This window comes from Schizosaccharomyces octosporus, assembly GCF_000150505.1.
Source record: "Schizosaccharomyces octosporus yFS286 unplaced genomic scaffold supercont6.3, whole genome shotgun sequence".
Taxonomy (NCBI): domain Eukaryota; kingdom Fungi; phylum Ascomycota; class Schizosaccharomycetes; order Schizosaccharomycetales; family Schizosaccharomycetaceae; genus Schizosaccharomyces; species Schizosaccharomyces octosporus.
In genome coordinates this window covers 518,531-536,565 of record NW_013185621.1, presented here as the reverse complement: position 1 = coordinate 536,565, position 18,035 = coordinate 518,531, and the positions used below count along the sequence as shown (strand labels likewise).

Below are 18,035 nucleotides of genomic sequence, written 5' to 3'. Positions count from 1 at the left end.
ATTTTGTACTTTAATTGATTTTCTTATTATGTTCGTTCGTGCTTGAGATCAGTGAGCAATTCAAAAACCAAATATAAAAATATAAGTTCTTGTAAATGTATTATTTCTAAGTAAAAAAATTCAGTTTATGGTTGTATGCGACATATGAATTTCAATAAAGCTACCGAAAGTCAGGAACGAACAAAAACTTGACTTTTCCAAATATTCAAGCATTCTTCAGTACAAAGATTGGGCGATATCGTTGTAATAAAAATTAAATGACAATGAATGAAAAATCTGATTTAGACTATGAAAAGGAGCATGTTCACAAGGTGTATGACAAAATCGCTACTCACTTTTCAGACACTCGCTACAAGGTAAGTAAACACCAGAAAAAGACTATAAATATTATTTTACTAATTAACACGAAAAGCCTTGGCCAGTTGTAGAACGTTTTTTGAATTCTTTACCTGTTGGCGCTGTCGGTTTTGACATTGGATGTGGAAATGGAAAGTATCAAAAGGTGAATCCGAATATTTATCTGATAGGAAGCGATCGTTGTGAAAAATTGGTTCAAATTGGATACAAACTAGGACCTATGGTAGTCGCAGATGGTTTGCATGTTCCACATCCAACAGATCGAAGTGATTTTGCATTGAGCATAGCGGTTATTCACCATTTCAGTAACGAAGAACGGCGCCTACAGGCTGTTCAGGAAGTTCTGAGGGTAGTTCGTAAAGGAGGGAAAGCACTATTTTTTGTTTGGGCGCTTGAACAAAGGAATTCTCGTCGAGGATTTTCTGAAAATGGACCTCAAGATGTCCATGTTCCTTGGGTTTTAAAACGACAATACGAGTATCCTAATGCAAAACCAGAGGAGTTAAAAGGACATCATCCAGATGAAAACGTTGCTTATCAGCGGTACTATCATTTGTTCAAGAAAGGTGAGCTTTCTGAGCTCGTTCAAAAAGCTGGTGGAAAGCTTTTAGAAGATGGTTATGATCGCGATAATTGGTGGGCAATTGTCGAAAAGCTTTAGACGCTTGGCAATTGACAATGGACATGGTGCATTTCGTAAAATAATCTAGAGTACTGTTCAACTTGAAGTATTTTTCCATATGGAAATAGAATCTTATATGTATAAGTATATAAGCATATCTTCACTTTCACCTAATGCGCTTTTAATGGCGAGCATCGTTCGTAAGCTCGTGTTTTCATGCAATCATGAACACATCTTTAGCGACATGAATTTCGACATTTTAGAGCATTTGATGGATTGAATATCAATAACCCTATTTCTTTCATTTCTCGATATTATGTCTGCAAAATAACTTGAAAATTTAATAAATCATAAAACCATATGATTACTTATTCGTAGATATTTACAATGCACTGCTTTGGTGGTTTAGTGGTATAATGCTTCGTTGCCATCGAAGCGACCCGGGTTCGATTCCCGGCCGAAGCAAAATTTTTTCACAAGATATATAATACATAATTTTTTGAAGCTTACGGTGAAATTAGGGGAGACTTTAAAGAGAATAACATGCTCTTTTTTTTGTTTCTCAGTTCTCTCATCGAAGCGACCTTATTCGGCTTATAAAGCTTTCAAATAAAGTAGGAATAAATATTTTGATTTGCGGTGGGAATTACTGTTTACAACTAGCGTCCCTAACTACATGTTGTATGCCTGTGGTGGGTCGTTGGTATCTCAAAGTCTCGAAGTCGATTGACAGGAGGGTTTTTTTTTATTTAAAAAAAATGCTAGTATTGTAATTCAAACCTGTATTGAGAACTAAGAACTATGAATCGAACTTATAAATTCATTAATTACGAAAGAGTATTTATTAATGCACTTCGTTACATTTCATTAAAAAACAAAAAACAATAAAACGAACATTTTAAAAGGTTCACGATTTTATTGAAATCCCATTTTTATGGTAAACTAAGAACAAATAAAAGGGTAAAAGAATTGCTTCGGCCGGGAATCGAACCCGGGTCGCTTCGATGGCAACGAAGCATTATACCACTAAACCACCAAAGCAGCATACTTTATGAACCTGTAAAAGCAAATTTATCGGCTGAGATTTCAATGTTTTATGAGCAGCTGAAATTGTCAAAACTATGAACGCGAAGGTTTGCTTGAATGGTGCCAGAAAATGACTGTAAAGGAACGAATTGTTTCCTCACACTTTTTACAATCACTATATAAGAGAAGAAGGCTCGTTTGAGTTTCATGATTTCTTCTATGTAAGAACGATTTTTCCTTTTTGTTCAGGACGACATATTATTTTCTTTTCATCGATAACCTTAGTACTGAGGAAACAAACGAGATTAATAAACCATGACACATTGAAAGAAACGAAAACAGAACTTCGTAAAAAACTGCAGAATTGACTGTATACTCACTTAACACAACATAAATCTTTACCCACAAAGTATTGAATACACCTTCTGTACAAGAATGAAGTCGCTGACAAGCTGACTAAACACAACGAAGCCATCATATTCTTTTATATCCTTTATTTTTCCCTTTATTTATTGATTGAAAAGTGCAGGCACCAAGTATTTTCCAATGGAATTGTTTACTCAGTTTACTGACCTACTAATGTTCCTTCTCAAGTAACGATATAAACAGACTCAGGAAACAACACGTTCCGAAACAAGAACCTTGGGAATTTTTAAGCTGTGATCAATAATTAAATCTGATTATTATAAAGTAAAAAGTGTCTCCTAATCAACGCGCTTCAGGAAGTTGAATACAATAAAAAGTTGCGATGTGGTGTAAGCTTCAAAAGCATATTATCTAAACAGAAACTGAGTTCAGCAAGGTGCGCTAGTGTATTTTGATAAAAATACTAAAAGAATTGCAAAGTTAATGAAGAATATAATAATTTTAATTCAAAAATATATGTCCTAATTTTCTATCCGTAGAGTCCATGAAAACGTTCATCTTTATTACTCTGTCTTATCAGTTTGATTTCATATTCAATTAATAAACCATATGTCTCTGAATAGGTTTGCTCCTTTTGAGGTTTAACAGTCGAAAAATTCATTTTACTCAGCAATTCACACCTTAACGAAGCTTTTTATCATCATTGCCCACAGAAACTTTCAAGAATCAACATACTACTCTGAAGTAACTTGGGTGAACATTTTTATGTTTTCAGCTTGGTCCACTATTGCTATTAGAATCCTTAATGTGCAATTACAGTTTGTATGCAAATTCCAATTCAGTTTATGATCATGCTGTCTACTATATCTTGAATCTACTAAAGTACATGACTGCTTTGGTGGTTTAGTGGTATAATGCTTCGTTGCCATCGAAGCGACCCGGGTTCAATTCCCGGCCGAAGCAATTCTTTTACCTCTTTTTAATTTCCTGTAGTCATATATATATATTTATTTATTCACTTACGTAGTCTTCGAAAAATACGCTGTTACAATCTTATAAATACAGCGCTTCCTGAAATCTTCAGGCGATACCACCTGTCTGTTCTGAAAGATGTTGAGAGGTTAGAAAGTTGTTTTAACGTCCTCATAACGAAAACAGTTTGCTACCAGAACAGGAATTTTAGATTTTTCCATTTAACTTGGTTAATTGATGGTAGCCTATAGTAATGACTTATCCTTTTCCTTAACCCCTTGCTATTGATCTTACTTAAACATCGCTTCCCTCTTTCTGAGGACGACACTTATCTATTTACAAGCAACAGTTGAACAAGCCATATGGACTATAACAACTACAACATTACATTATGATTTTAACCGAATTATGTGAAAGTAAACCATGTAACTACAAAGTCTTGTTCTACTCAGGTATCAATTGCATATTATAAAATCGGTACTGTTCATCGAGGATACGTATTTTCAATCATTTAAAGCAAGAAAAAGAATCATATTACAACTTCTAAAAATTTTTCAAATACAAAACTGACTACTCTCGGTTTCGTCTGTTATATTACAGTAAGTCGCCGCATTGTTACCCTTTTCAGGTACCATGTTGCTTCACAAGAACAGTCACAAGGATGTATATCTTTTACAGGCAATTTTTTACGAGGAAATTCCCAAAGTTTATAATACAAACTGAACATAGAAGAAAAAATGGAAATGGAGTCACAAGCCGCCCCTTCTTATCCCCGTGCTGGATTCCGCTGCTACAATTGCGGTGAGAACGGACACCAAGCTCGTGATTGCACAAAGGGCGCTATCTGCTACAACTGCAATCAAACTGGACACAAGGCCAGTGATTGCACTGAACCCCAACAAGAAAAGACTTGTTACGCTTGTGGCACCAGTGGTCATCTCGTTCGTGAATGCCCTTCCAATCCTAACCCCAATCCTAATCCCCGTCAAGGTGCTGAATGCTACAAGTGTGGACGCGTTGGTCACATTGCTAGAGACTGCCGTAGCAATGGCCGTGCTGGTTCCCGTCCCATGAACTGCTACGCTTGTGGTTCCGTCGGCCATCAAGCCCGTGACTGTACCATGGGTGTTAAGTGCTATTCTTGCGGTAAGATTGGTCACCGTAGCTTTGAATGCCAACAATCTAATGATGGTCAATTATGCTACAAATGCAACCAACCTGGTCACATTGCTATCAACTGTACTATTCCTTCTGTTGAAGCTTAAATGAATTAATTTTCATTGTCGCCGTTGGCCTAGGATGTGCTCTAGTAAATACTTATCTATTACTTCTTTCGAAACTATTCGTATAGAAAAAATAATTGGGACTTCCTTTTCTTGAATGTTTTTACTATTTATGCCATCCAATTGATAAGTCCCATCTTTTGCCCAAACACTTTTTTAGAAGGGCCTTGATTTTTATGCTATTCGCAACCTACTAACTTATATAATTTGTTGCTTTGAATAATATGGTCATTGCGAAACTTTTTTAAGGGACGAAGTTATATCCTTTTTCAACGTTTGCCTTCTTAAGAAAAAGGCTCTATTAGTCGGGTATAAAGCTCATGATCGGTAGACTTTCTTACTTGCCGTACCCTTTTACCTCGTTTTTCCTTTTCCGATTCACCTATGCAGGATATTATTATATCTCAAGCTTCATCGTTGGTTACGGTACTTGTATTAATATTGACAAAAGGGTTTTGGTCATTTCTCATAGTAATTTTATTTTATTATTCGTTCATTAAAATAAGTATGGTCTTGAGGAACATGATTCTGTTAATGGAACAGTTCTGTCTTTAGCATCTCTACTTTAGTATTAGCAAGAATGTTGAGAGCGAAATAGTTCATATAGCCTGGTTGCGAATTCGATCTGCGAAGAAGAAATATATTTATATGCTCTCTCTTCGTCTCTGGCAAACTGAACATGTTCAGAAAGCCAAGAAGGGTATCGTTGGCCAGGTCTAGTAATATAACCAACACCAATTTGATATATCATGACATGAAATTTATATCGACTTACTGGTTCGTAAAAGTCTATGATTGCCTCTAAGCACTGATCACAAACATTCGTAGCAATAGATCCTCTGTAGAATGACCTTATGCATTCCTGATTTCTCGTATATTTAGGAAGCAATCCGCACACAGTACAACGACCAACAACATTGCGAGCAAACTCAATGTAAAAGGTATCTTTACTGTGAGTTTCCCTAGAAAGGGTATTTCGTGTATGATTTGGTAAGAAGGACGAAGCCATGTTGAATGAAGTTCGTTTGTTTGATAGCGTTTGAATACTTGGATCTAGCATAACAGGAAGAACATTTGGTATTTGAACATTAGGAGGGGATATATCTTCAGAGCAAGTATCCTGAGTTGACGGAATCACATAACGTTTGTGTAAATCTAAGACTCGTTTCCAAAACCCATCATTTTTAGGATTTAGGATCTTGCGAAAGCGAGTACAAGTATAAGGCAAATCATCAATAAGTGCGTGTTTTTCCCTGCGATAGGTAAAAGCAAAAGGGAATTTTTCTTTGTATGTAGAATCGAAACACTTTATAAATATTAACAGAAGGATCTCATCTGGACAGTCTAGAATACTTGTTTTTTTCATATCCGTTGTATTTGTTTCGTTTGAAGTCGCGACATTCGAGTCTCTGGTTCTCATAACTATTGACTGAGTGGAATATTCGGCATAGTCATTTATTAAGTCCAACATGTTCCCATGAATAGACGAAGATTCCATTGAATGAGAAGCATCTGTATAATTTGCAGATGGATATGATGCTACCTGCACTGGTTGGATTATTTGATCACTTGGTGATGTATATTCTCCTCCAAAGTTAGAACAAAACGAGTTTAGTCGTTTCATAGCTCGGACATGCGCCAATGCATGAATGAATTCTTCTAGGCTTTGAGGATTTAAATATTGATTTCGCAATCTTTTCCGTATACCTTTTAGAGTTTTTAAAAACTCATCATCGCGATCAATATGCAACTTCACTTCTTCTAGCATTTGGAAGGTAAGTTCCCAGCAAGTATTTTCTTTCTTAATTTTTCAAATTTATCTTCAATCATTGAATTAAAAAATCTAAGCTGCAATGTATAGCAAAAGTAGCTATTAGAATAGGAGGAGGTCTTATTTGTGTTAACCGAGGAACGGCGAAACAAGAACATGATCAGCATTTAGTTCTCATTGCATTGTCTCAAATTTCATAGGAAAAGCATGAAATAGAAAAATTTTCCTTTTTCATGCAAATATCTTTCGGATGTTCCTGTAGCTCGATTTGGTTTTTTTTTTTATCTTTCTAAGGCTTCAAATTTACGACATCAATTAGGTGTCGATAAGTTTGCATTTGACCAATTTAGTGTCCTTCCATGTCTTATAAAACAGAGTGTTTGAATATATGTTAAGCGTTATTTCTACATGTTTACGTACTTGCAAGAAAGGGTGGTTTTTGAAGTATCATGAAATTCCATTAGTGCTTTCAAACATTCAACATGATTAGCGAGCATCTTGTATCTAAATTTGATATAAAAGTAAATGAATATTGGCAAAGGAAGTCCGGCAGAAGGTATATGGCAATAAAAGATTCTGTATGAAAGAACAACCATCAGTTTTATTAATATTTTGCAAACATGAAGAAATAAAGTCCATAAAAGACAAAGATAAATTAGAAAACATAACATATTTTAACAACGGTCATGCCCAGAGCACCGATACTAAAAATAAATGTTTTTTTTGAAACAGAACGGAAAAGAAAGACAAGATGAATGAGTTGAGAGAAGATATCTAAATATGTTTAGGAAATAACTGAATGAGCGAAATGTAAATCGCCTAAAAAGTAAGATTTTCGTCATCATCGTCGACTTCAAGACTTTGTAGACGAGCGCGAACAAAGTCAGGAGCACCTGGATTTGAAGGCATGTCGGCGGGCTTGGTTTCACTCATATGAGGTTCATCAACGACATTGCTCATGTTATGGTCAACAAGTGGATATGGATCCATTGGTCTCTCCGTTTCTGAAGGAAGCTCAAATCCATCTTCGGTAGAATATAAAATTGCTTGAATTCTTTCAAGCATGGTTTCATGTGACATTGGCTCTGCACTCAAATGCGTTTGCACTAAAATCTCAACTTCACGTAATTTATTAAAGTAAAAGTCCCTTTCACGTTCTAAAGCAAACATGGTTTCATTGGCTTCTGTGAGTTGGCCTTCCAAGTTGGTAATCTGTTGCTGTGCTTGCTTGGCACGAAGCACAGCGGCGGTATTGTTGTTGGGTGCATTTGTTGCATTTAAACTAGAGCGAGGAGTAGGGTTTCCAGAACTGCCAGATGAGACGTGTCTTCTTCTAGGAGCATTAGGAGATGCACCATGTTGTCCCAGAGCACGTCCACCACGACGCGCCAAAGCATCATAATCACCACCAGGGTAATACTGATCCCAAAATCGTTTTGCCCATTGAACAAACTCTAAATTGTCTTGCATTTTGCAACGCGAAAGACGCTCTGGGTCCACGACTTTATCAATTCCTTTCCTTAAAAACACTTGTTGAAGAACTTTCCAGTTGTTTATGTACTGATAATCGTTATTGCAATCAAAGTTCACCTTTTTTAAAGGGACATCCTGATATATAGAATCCATAATTACAAGCATAGTGTACCCTTTTCCACAATCTTCAATCCTTGATAGACCAAGTTTTGTGACCTATGAAACAACTATGTTAGAAATACTTTTTTGAAACCTACATTCTAAACTTACTTCGTTGAGCCAGGCCAACAACTCTTGTCGAGATTCAGACATTGTAAAGATTATGGTTCTTGGAAAGTGAAAGACGCGTCGGCCTTCTTATGAGAATATCGTATTGGTAAAAAACCGCGTCGTAAAAAGTAATAAACAAAAAGCGAACACCAGTTTCATATAGAATAAATGAATATATAAACGTAAAAGTTCCTTGTAAAAAGATAAAATCACATCTGGATTGTTTTCCCGACCGTTGTTTACTAGAGTGGATTTCATCTCCTTTTCATTACTTTATTGTCGTATTGTAGTTTAATTAAAATGTTATAGACGTATAGTAATTTTAAAAGACGAGGGTTTCAAATTCATGGCTTACAATAAGTCATGTCTCTTTGACAATGTAAACAAACCGTAGCTTTTGCTTGGACTGATTCTGCTTCATTGGTACTTTTCGCTTTGATCATTCTACTAGTAGATTATCTATTTTGTTTTTTTTTTTTTTGGTAATATAAACAAACAAAAAAATGGGTGTCATGAACGACAGAAAAATTAAACGTTAAACAAGGATCCTTACTTCAAGTTTTTAAAGCTTTTATTCATTTATTGATTTTCTTTTTAAACCAATTTTATCATTTACAACAATCCTTCTTTTTTTATATATATTTAAGAGTTGAAATAATACTCTTGTACCCAAGTTTGTTTTGTTTATTTACATATTGAAATATCTGTTTACCATAGCAAAAGCCAACGAAATCGATAAAACGGCTTCTTCATAAAGAAGGATAAAAATCTTTATGAGGTTTATATATTTAGCTATAAAGGATTCATTAGTACTAACATAAAAGCTCGATGATCGTAGGATATATTAACTTACATTCACATTCTCCATGAATAGCGAAGCAAACCATAGCATCGGCAATAGACAAACAACATAAACAAAAAGGATAATCTTGCAATATATTTTATAAATATGCTTTAATCCTAAAAAAAAAAAAGAAAAAGAGCTCAAAGATCTTTCAGTGTTACATCTCCCCGATATTGTATCTACCATGTAAACATTCAAACTCTAGTAAAGCGTGATGTCTCGGTCGTAACTCAGATTGTAAATGAATTTTCATTTATAAAAGGATAATTCTAGCGTCTATAGTGATTTTCTAAAATCAATAGATTCCTAAATCAATTGCATACTCTTTCCTGAATATAGCTGTACAGCATTCACCTAGAATTACCGGAAGCGACTCACTACTGCCTACAGAAGCAACTCGCAAACTTACATTTTCGCATAGTTTGTTTGTGTTGGAAAATGTGACTGTTTTATGGATATGGGTAACACATGCTGAATCTGGAAACTTGAGGAAAGAGGAATAATGAGCGTTTGAATCAAGATCTTCAATTTAAAACATGAAATTATAATAAAAATAATTCGGCGAGTAAAAATTCTGCTGAATTTTCGTTCCCATATTACCGCATCCAACCAAGTAACAATACCCGTATCAATGGTCAGCGTTACCCAAGCCAAAATGAGCAGTCACAAGAAAGAATATGGGAGGGTCGAAACATTTTCTTTTCTACACAACAGCAATGTCTGCTATCAACAAGATTGTCAAGCGTTCGAGCTCCCAGCCCAGTGAAACCGACCTCCTTGTTGCACAATGTCTCTTTGATTTAGAGAACTCTTCTAAGGACATGGCCAAGGAGCTCCGCCCTCTCCAAATTACTTCTGCTCGTGAAGTCGAAGTTGGAGCTGGTAAGAAGGCAATCGTTGTTTTCGTTCCCCAACCTCTTCTCACCGCTTTCCACAAGTGTCAAGCTCGTTTGACCCGCGAGCTCGAGAAGAAGTTTGCTGACCGTCATGTCATTTTCATTGCTCAACGTCGTATTTTGCCCAAGCCTGGCCGTAAGTCCCGTGTTGGTCAAAAGCGCCCTCGCTCTCGTACTTTGACCTCTGTTCACAGTGCCATCCTCGAAGACATTGTTTTCCCCACCACCATTATTGGTAAGCGTACCCGTCAAGGTACTGATGGCCACAAGACTATGAAGGTCTTCCTTGACAACAGAGACGCCAACACTGTTGACTACAAGTTGTCCTCTTTCTCCAACGTCTACCACAAGCTTACCGGTAAGACCGTCAACTTTGAGTTCCCCGTCACCACTGGTGAAGGCTTGTAAGCAATAAAATTTACGTTTTGCGTTTGCATCGGTTCGGGTTGGATTCGATAGCTTCAAAATTTGCGTTAGATTACCAGACTTGAAATGTAATCTTTCCTTGTGTCTATGTATAAGGCTTATTCACGTCCATAACAAGCGTGATCATGCGAATTTATTGTAGGGAAGGGAAGTTATTCAGAAGTTGAAGTTTAGGTAGTCGTTTTTCTCTTGTTGCAAAGTATAATAATTGATGCTATCTATGTTTTGTATAAAGCAAATCTTTGCCCAAGATGAAAGAAGGATTCGATGTAAGTTTTGTAATTATTCAAAGTAATTATTTTTGGATAACTACGCGTAGACTTGTTGACTTACTACTCTCTACCTTGAGTGTCTAATCTTGGTCTTGGTCTTGTTGACTACGAAGAATTACGAGAACGGCTTGAGCGTTTCCGAGTCTTTGAAAACAGATTTTTCTTTAAATTCTTCCCTTATTAGATAGTACAATTTAGCTAGTTTTCGGGTTTCCAAATTTCATACGTGAGAGTTTACGAAGACATCTCTAGGTCTTTCCATGGAACGATGTGTTGCAAGTTTATTTGATGCATCTGTTCAGAATTTTCAGGAAGAGGATTAGCACCAGAAATAATGTCGTATGGGGAAGTAGTGAAGTTTTCGGGATTCCATGTAGAACGCAAGTCTTGTCCAACTAGCTGAATCTTTGCATCTTCCTTCAAGTAACGGTTCAAGAGCCCTGTCATCGGGACAGCGTATCCTTCAAACAATAGCTGAAGCTTCCAATAAGGAGGTCCCTCATTCCATTCCCAAACCGCTTTGCAAAGATCCGCAACCGTAGCAGTATGATCAACCAAGCCAAAAATTACTGTGTGTATCCATTGCCGGATGGGAAATTCTTCGCAAAATACCCTAAGCTTCATTAGACAAACAATTGATAACAAGAAAGAAAAGAATGGAAGGATAAAGAGTGCAGCACTGAAGAAAAAATTGGGTAATCCTCAGACTTGGGAAAACAATTGATTTCGCTTTAAAGAACGGCTGTGAATTAATATTCTAAAAGCTATACATTCCAGCGTTTCATTAATGGTTTCCTGCTGAACTATAAATAAATGATGATGAAGTTACCAAATGAAAGTAAACTTGGGTTGGTTCTAGACAAAATCGAAACCTCAGTCCATTTACTCATATTATGGTCATAGTATATTTGGAGGACTTTTCAGACTTTTGATACTACGAACGACGAACTATACGATTATCAGAAAAGAATTTGATTAATTAAATTATTTATTTATTTATTTCTACACTCTTTTTGAAAAATAAACATTCTTTGCTCTTCTACAGTTTTGTTGAGAAGAATTCCAAAGATCAACAGCGGTAATTCATAATTTACTCACTTGTTAGACGAATTATCACTAGATAATTTCTAACCGCTTACTAATTTCCTTATTTCTATCATGGCATTTTATTTTCAAACGTTACAGAAAGACCTAATCAACGACGTTGACATTGCATTGCAGTCAAATCCTTTACCGTCTCCTATAGTAAATGCACCTGTGTTTGGCCGAGATACACAATTTTCGCCTCATTTGGCAATTGTTATGACAGACTATGGGTTCGATGTTGAACAGGTTTGTCTTCCTTGGCGCTATTTTACTGATCGTGGATTTATGGTTGAATTTGTGTTTCCAAAGCCAATTGATCCCCCAAGAGTAGCTAAACCGGATCCATCTTACACGACCGGTTGGAAAGGAACACTCATGGGACCTTCTAAAGATACTATGGATATATACAGCATACTATGTACACTGGACGAATTCATTCAACCAAAATTTTATAAAGACGATAATTTCTCTTTCCTTGACTTTGACGTCGTGCTTATTACCGGAGGTAGAAATGAACCCATGCGCCAGATGCTTATGGATCCCTTATTACACTCAAAATTGAAACCGTATCTAACACTCTGTAAACGAATAGATCGTCAAAAAGATGGACCAAACGTTTCCATGTCAAAAATCTTGGGGACTATTGCCCAAGGTGCTTTACCTATTTATATAAATAATCCTGGCACGACACTGCACGCAACGACGATCCCAGTATGGATGGAGAGAGCCAACTCCTGGCTTTCTCCTCCTCCGAATAATTCCTCTTATTCTTACGCAGCATCCTTAATGCCTACTGATAATTACTCCGCTGGACCTAATTATAGAGCTGTCTTCACAATTGAGGATGAACATAATTACTATATATCTGGAAGATGCAACATAGACATACTTCCTTTAAGCATTGGACTCTATGATCTATATAGACGAATGCTTCAAGATCGAAAGTCTGCCATGCGCTCACAGAGGAATAATTCAACCAGCTCCAACCACCTCCCTCAGTAATGAATTTTTCTTTTATGATTTTAGATAATTCTCCAATTGTCTTTATTTTTATCTTTTCAAAATACACCGTTAACTCTAGACACTTCTCTTATTTTATTATTAATTATTTGTACAACATCAAATAACGCGATGTAGCATATCACATTAAACGGGGTATACCCTACTTGAGAAATCAAAATTTGTCTTCAACCAACTACGGACTTAATATTTAGGGATTGCTGGTAATTTAGGGGACTCTTCATAAAACTGGGTTAATTTAATTTAATTTATTACTATTTCGCTGCTTTTAAGCTGGTTTTTTACAATCAATTGTGGAGTTTTTACGACAGATTTCACAGCTTTGTTGCATTGGAAAATTTTTATACTTTAAAAAGATATTGTGTACTGTGGACATTTTTTGAATTACAAAGTAAGTAAAAGTGCACAAATGGTGTTTTTGCTGGAAAAATTGCTTTAAATGGACACGACACACTCATTTCTATCAACATTGATTTGAGAAGCAATTGCTTTTATGTAAAAATGTTCCATGTCTAACAAAGGAGATCTGTCATTCTTATTGCTAACATATTTTTTGTTAGAAATTGATTCATTAAAGCCGCTAAATAGAAAAGTGAATTTTGGACAATCGGTTTTTTAGTTTTTACAAAACATTGACTAGTTTATGATTTTTTTTGAGGATGCCATCAGTTATTCCAGCTTCAACCTTAATAAATTCTTCTATTTCGAATGATATGATGAATTCGCCAACGAATTTGCGTCCTACTGATTCTAGCGTTCCTTCTTCTGAGGGCGTCGCATCTAAGCATGACTCTCAATTAATGCAACACATGTTTCGCGCATTTGTTGGTAAAGCATTGGATGACAAGTCATCGGGAAATGTTGCTGCGTACGAGGATATGAGAAGACAATTCTCTATAAGGCCTGATTCCAAAGATGCTCCTTCGTCCGTGCAAATCCAAAACCTTTTATCAGCGCTCACGTGCAACGTATCCCGACTTGATAGTTCCTGTTCATCTCTAATTACGAGCATACTTGGTTCGGTGTGGGTATCGAGAGATGAGTCTTTTGTCCGTTGCTACACAAAGTTTCTGGGACATTTGCTGTCTGCTCAATCGACCTATATGCCTTTAGTCATGACCATGCTTATACAGCACATGTGCTACCAGAGTAATAGTTTAGCAATTCATTATGAACATGCTCATATGGCTTTAAAATATGTGTTAGATCTCGTCCCTCGTGCGCATTCTTACTTGTATAGTTGTATACTTGAGGAGTTTCCGTACAAGGATGAAAGTATTCTAGCACAAATGACCTATATTTCGAACGTTTTAAGTATTTGTGAATATGTACCATCTCTTAAAGGTCCTGTATTGCATGCAGTTATTGATAAAATTATCCAAGTTGATGTGGAGATTCAAGTAGAACTTGATATTGAGGATGATGAGGATTCAGATTCTTCAGACGATGCTGCCTCCGATGTACTGACTGCGTCCGCTTTATATGAGCGCCACGCTGGTGCTTCGGAGGATCTTACTGCTAGTACCCTGTTGAATGATGATCCCTTATCCCCCGTTGATACCAAACAAACTCTGCTGCAACTGGACCAACTTTTGTATACATTGTTTTCTTATTTATCAAAGAATTTAAACCAGAGTAGGGATCGCTATGTTGTTTACAATAGTTTGATTCGATCGTTTGTTAACACTGTTCTTAAAACCTTTCGCTGTCGCTATACACAATTCCTAATCTTCTGGGCCTCTCAGCTGAATCCAGAATTTACAGACATTTTTTTGGGAGTGCTGACTGAAGTATGCTTGGATCCATCGCAACCCTATACGCTTCGAATTAGTGGAGCAATGTACCTCGGGTCTTATGTTGCTCGTGCTAAAACTTTGGAAGCCTCAACAATTCAAATTATTGTTGGTTTGATGACCCGATGGATGGAAGCATACTTAGATCAATGTGAAAACGAGTTATCGGATGATTTGATATCCAAACATTCTGTCTTCTACGCCATTAACCAAAGCGTGCTATATATTTATTGTTTCCGTTGGCAGGAACTCCGAATTTCGGATGAGACCGACCCAATGGATCCAAAACCAGCAGAATGGCTCCCAGGCCTTGAAGTCCTCCATCGATCCGTTCTCTCCCGTCTAAATCCGTTGCGCTATTGTTCACCCAATATAGTTCACCAGTTTGCTAGAATTGCAAATCACTTGAATTTCATGTATGTTTATTCCATTCTAGAACAAAACAGAAAAGGTTCAATACGAGATGGATTAGAGACGATTGATTCGTTTTTCCCTTTTGATCCATATCGCCTATCCAAATCATCATCGATAGTTCAACCATTTTATAATGAATGGCGACCGGTCCCGGGAATGGATGATATGGATGAAGCTGAAGATGAACCTGTGAGTGATTATCCTCTCGTATCGTCGTTGTAAACAAAGAATCATTAGAAAACGGACTTCACGAAGGTATTATGGTTTATAGGATCCGCCGCGTGGAATTATAAACTACTGGTTAGTGTTTATTTAATGTAATGATGTCAATCGAAATTAGCATAATAAAATTGAGATACCAATAGTGACTTGAATATTTGAGTATGTTGGCTAGCATTTTTTAAAGCGTAAGACCTATTACAACCATTTTCAGATTTCCTGATGCATCTAGGAAGATAATTTGGAATTTACGATTTTTATGACAATAAGTTTTAAAATACCGAAGATTTACAAGAGTCTACAATATTTTTTAGCAGATACGCTTTATAGTAAAATAATTTGAAACTAATAATATACATTTTCGCGAAACGCAGTAAGTAGTCTATAGATTAGTGTGAAGGTAAAGAATCAAGAGGATTCGTACCTACCCATTCCCAAACACGGGTCCATTCACCATCTACTTCAGCTTCACGAGTCCGTATACTTCCTACCTGTTCAACTTTTTTAACGACTGAATCCCACAACAGCCGACCCTCCTTCTCAGTGAGGCCAAAATGCTCCAAGACATTATGTGAATGAAGCAATAAATCATGCATTTCAATTAATGGTACCACTGGCTGAGAAGTACGTGAACTTTGGTATAAAGCCTTCTGTCTCTTTAAGGTATCGATGCAGAAACGCGAAGCAAAAGGTAAATACCTCTGAGTTTTTTTGCGCAGGACAAAATAGGTATAAATTTTGTAAAGACATGTGTTTAATAGGGTAAATAGTAAAATAATAAATTTATACTTCCATATGGTTCGATAAACTTGTCGACGGAGTCGGCATCTTAACGGTACATTAGCCCAACTACGGGAGCCGATATTTTCTTCATCCATTTGAATCTCTTCAGTATTAGCCAGTTGGTATAAAGCTGCTTTAAATAAATCATTAAACAAACTTAAAGAGAGATTTGGGGATTTCTTTTCTAAAAGTGTGTGTCGTAACAATGTTATAGAAAACAGCGGTTGGTGTGCTGTCTTGGATTTTTTAACTCCATTAAATATGTACGGATCCATTTTTGAAAGCGTTTTATTCTTTTCAATTAAATCGTCGGGCAATCGACCGCATTGATACATTGAATTCCATGTTCGTAAAACGTCTAAAGATTCTTCATAAAAGATTATTACGCTTTCTTCTCTATCGGTATCACTTAAACAATTTTTCCTTGGCCATAGACCGAATTTAGAATACCAAGGCTCATTTAGAATGTAACCGGAATCACAACGAAGTTGAAAGTTTGGAAAACATGTGGAGTGTGGAGGGCAAGGAGTACATGAAGCACCAAGTCCGAGTTTTTGCACCACTGTAGAGCCCTTAGAGGGTACATCACAATATCCGACACGATAAACCTCATCCCTCCATAGATTCAAAAAAACTGCAACTAAAACTCCAAGTAAGATGGTCAAGACATGGGGAGGATGGATAGGACGCCGGAAACAGAAACAATTGGGTAATGAGAATGTTCTTGTCAATTTATAATAAAGGTGATAAGTTTTTTGACCCACATATGATGATAAAGAATGCCTTGCAGGAGTATAATGATTTTGTTTACGTATATAGTCTTCAAAGAGAGTATCATCGTCAGACGACTCTAAATCTTCATCTTCGTATAAGAGAGCAGAGTCTTTTCTAGAATTTTGGGAAGTGGATTGTGCTTCTTTAGCGGAAGGCCATTGACTTCGATGAGATGATGGAAAATTGGATGGAGATTGAAACAAACGGCTAGGGCTACCTATCGACTTAACCGGGGTTTTCCTTCGGCTATTTGACAAGATCGGTTTCAGTTTTCGCATGGTCCTTGGTGAATCATGTTGGGTGGAAGTATCAATAGACGATATGGGAAAGGTATCGCGGGACGAACCGTGAAGACGAGACTTCGGGGTAGAAGACGATGGTGGAGGGCTAGTCAAGGTGATAGAGGTTTCCACATTTGGATTTTCTTCTACCATCGATGACTGAAAGCTATTTCTTTTGGAGGAATGGGGAAATTGTAAGTCAACAGGAAATGATGACATGCGAACTGTCTCTTCTGTATCTGAGGGAGGAAAAGATGAGGATGATCTAGAAGCCGGAGTATTAGTTTGACTAGAAGAACTATAACTTGTACTGGAAGGTTGAGCAGATCTTATAGAGGAGGTACTCGCTCGAGAACTAAGCGGTGCATTTTCGTTGCCAGAGTTGAGATTGGAGCTTGCTGAAGAACTAGTGGAAACACTGCTTGAAGTACTTTTGGTAGAACCTTTATGGACGCCATTGTCTACCTTTTGTCTACGTAGTCGCTCAACAAGTTGCAGATAATCTGCTTTTCTACCATAAACAGGATAATCGACATTTGCATTCCTCAATATCCGCTTTAAATCTGCGACCCGAAGGGACCGAAGGTTGAAATCAGGTTCAAACCACTGATCCATGAAATAGAATAAATGAATAAACGAATTTAATAAATACAAGCCAGAGTTTCAATCGATCAGGAGGTGTATGAGAAGAAAAAAATTCTCGTTTTCTTGGTTTGTATACCTTGATACAGTGACAGTCCGGTCCAGTACGAGATAGAAAAAACAATTAAAAGAGCGTAAATCTTACAAAAACAAAAAACCAGTAATCGATGATCTAAAAGTGTTTTTTCAGGTGGTGTATTATTTGCTTACTAGGTCTATTTACTTTTCATCAAAACACAACTTAAGCTGAGGTCATATGGGGACCAAACCTATGTAGGCAAAATTCAGTCAATCAACTCTAGTTGATGTAAGTCAGAAGGAAAAAAAAAAATCGAAGGCCTTTTCGAGCACCTCGTAAACAAATAAACAGGTGGCAAAATACTTGTAGTGGTGAAGTGGATGTATTTAGGGAGACTTAGCGCACAACAGGCGACTACGACAATCA

At 36.8% G+C, this 18,035-nt stretch overlaps 9 protein-coding genes and 3 non-coding genes across 12 annotated transcripts; 7 read left to right on the top strand and 5 right to left on the bottom strand.

Annotated features, from left to right (window-relative positions):
• Nucleotides 1-137: 137 nt before the first annotated feature.
• Nucleotides 138-1,243, top strand: SOCG_04320 (tRNA methyltransferase Trm9). The gene is made up of 2 exons (XM_013165162.1): nucleotides 138-356; nucleotides 413-1,243. The coding sequence occupies exons 1-2, from the start codon at nucleotides 258-260 to the stop codon at nucleotides 1,016-1,018; spliced, it is 705 nt and encodes a 234-aa protein (XP_013020616.1). The 5' UTR covers nucleotides 138-257; the 3' UTR covers nucleotides 1,019-1,243.
• Nucleotides 1,244-1,373: 130 nt separating this feature from the next.
• Nucleotides 1,374-1,444, top strand: SOCG_16344. The gene has a single exon. It is a non-coding gene; the product is annotated as a tRNA-Gly (tRNA).
• A 505-nt stretch (nucleotides 1,445-1,949) lies between these two features.
• On the bottom strand, nucleotides 1,950-2,020 carry SOCG_16343. Its single transcript has one exon. It is a non-coding gene; the product is annotated as a tRNA-Gly (tRNA).
• Nucleotides 2,021-3,263: 1,243 nt separating this feature from the next.
• SOCG_16342 lies at nucleotides 3,264-3,334 on the top strand. The gene has a single exon. It is a non-coding gene; the product is annotated as a tRNA-Gly (tRNA).
• A 683-nt stretch (nucleotides 3,335-4,017) lies between these two features.
• Nucleotides 4,018-5,073, top strand: SOCG_04321 (zinc finger protein Byr3). Its single transcript, XM_013165163.1, has one exon. The coding sequence runs from the start codon at nucleotides 4,081-4,083 to the stop codon at nucleotides 4,606-4,608; it is 528 nt and encodes a 175-aa protein (XP_013020617.1). The 5' UTR covers nucleotides 4,018-4,080; the 3' UTR covers nucleotides 4,609-5,073.
• On the bottom strand, nucleotides 4,712-6,867 carry SOCG_04322 (F-box protein Pof14). The gene has a single exon (XM_013165164.1). It carries the CDS (start codon nucleotides 6,392-6,394, stop codon nucleotides 5,198-5,200), a length of 1,197 nt encoding a protein of 398 aa, XP_013020618.1. The 5' UTR covers nucleotides 6,395-6,867; the 3' UTR covers nucleotides 4,712-5,197.
• Nucleotides 6,803-8,207, bottom strand: SOCG_04323 (EB1 family Mal3). The gene is made up of 2 exons (XM_013165165.1): nucleotides 8,141-8,207; nucleotides 6,803-8,086 (listed from the first exon to the last, which is right to left on the bottom strand). Exons 1-2 carry the CDS (start codon nucleotides 8,180-8,182, stop codon nucleotides 7,217-7,219), a joined length of 912 nt encoding a protein of 303 aa, XP_013020619.1. The 5' UTR covers nucleotides 8,183-8,207; the 3' UTR covers nucleotides 6,803-7,216.
• A 1,493-nt stretch (nucleotides 8,208-9,700) lies between these two features.
• On the top strand, nucleotides 9,701-10,322 carry SOCG_04324 (40S ribosomal protein S7; the record flags this gene model as incomplete). The annotated part of the gene is made up of 1 exon (XM_013165166.1): nucleotides 9,701-10,322. One exon carries the CDS (start codon nucleotides 9,701-9,703, stop codon nucleotides 10,286-10,288), a length of 588 nt encoding a protein of 195 aa, XP_013020620.1. The 3' UTR covers nucleotides 10,289-10,322.
• A 307-nt stretch (nucleotides 10,323-10,629) lies between these two features.
• Nucleotides 10,630-11,546, bottom strand: SOCG_04325 (uncharacterized protein). Its single transcript, XM_013165167.1, has one exon. The coding sequence runs from the start codon at nucleotides 11,200-11,202 to the stop codon at nucleotides 10,813-10,815; it is 390 nt and encodes a 129-aa protein (XP_013020621.1). The 5' UTR covers nucleotides 11,203-11,546; the 3' UTR covers nucleotides 10,630-10,812.
• A 190-nt stretch (nucleotides 11,547-11,736) lies between these two features.
• SOCG_04326 (uncharacterized protein) lies at nucleotides 11,737-12,666 on the top strand (the record flags this gene model as incomplete). The annotated part of the gene is made up of 1 exon (XM_013165168.1): nucleotides 11,737-12,666. The coding sequence occupies one exon, from the start codon at nucleotides 11,737-11,739 to the stop codon at nucleotides 12,664-12,666; it is 930 nt and encodes a 309-aa protein (XP_013020622.1).
• A 138-nt stretch (nucleotides 12,667-12,804) lies between these two features.
• On the top strand, nucleotides 12,805-15,343 carry SOCG_04327 (ribosomal DNA transcription factor Rrn3). The gene has a single exon (XM_013165169.1). The coding sequence runs from the start codon at nucleotides 13,344-13,346 to the stop codon at nucleotides 15,111-15,113; it is 1,770 nt and encodes a 589-aa protein (XP_013020623.1). The 5' UTR covers nucleotides 12,805-13,343; the 3' UTR covers nucleotides 15,114-15,343.
• A 70-nt stretch (nucleotides 15,344-15,413) lies between these two features.
• Nucleotides 15,414-17,927, bottom strand: SOCG_04328 (LEM domain-containing protein Heh1/Lem2). Its single transcript, XM_013165170.1, has one exon. The coding sequence runs from the start codon at nucleotides 17,561-17,563 to the stop codon at nucleotides 15,500-15,502; it is 2,064 nt and encodes a 687-aa protein (XP_013020624.1). The 5' UTR covers nucleotides 17,564-17,927; the 3' UTR covers nucleotides 15,414-15,499.
• Nucleotides 17,928-18,035: the final 108 nt, after the last annotated feature.

Bases quoted from the DNA above. Each gene is read 5' to 3' on its own strand.
- SOCG_04320 (XM_013165162.1), top strand. From the start codon at position 258: ATGACAATGAATGAAAAATCTGATTTAGACTATGAAAAGGAGCATGTT. The intron at 357-412 runs GTAAGTAAACAC...TAACACGAAAAG, and splicing joins TTTCAGACACTCGCTACAAG to CCTTGGCCAGTTGTAGAACG.
- SOCG_04321 (XM_013165163.1), top strand. From the start codon at position 4,081: ATGGAAATGGAGTCACAAGCCGCCCCTTCTTATCCCCGTGCTGGATTC.
- SOCG_04322 (XM_013165164.1), bottom strand. From the start codon at position 6,394: ATGCTAGAAGAAGTGAAGTTGCATATTGATCGCGATGATGAGTTTTTA.
- SOCG_04325 (XM_013165167.1), bottom strand. From the start codon at position 11,202: ATGAAGCTTAGGGTATTTTGCGAAGAATTTCCCATCCGGCAATGGATA.
- SOCG_04328 (XM_013165170.1), bottom strand. From the start codon at position 17,563: ATGGATCAGTGGTTTGAACCTGATTTCAACCTTCGGTCCCTTCGGGTC.
- SOCG_04323 (XM_013165165.1), bottom strand. From the start codon at position 8,182: ATGTCTGAATCTCGACAAGAGTTGTTGGCCTGGCTCAACGAA. The intron at 8,087-8,140 runs GTAAGTTTAGAA...GTTGTTTCATAG, and splicing joins TGTTGGCCTGGCTCAACGAA to GTCACAAAACTTGGTCTATC.
- SOCG_04327 (XM_013165169.1), top strand. From the start codon at position 13,344: ATGCCATCAGTTATTCCAGCTTCAACCTTAATAAATTCTTCTATTTCG.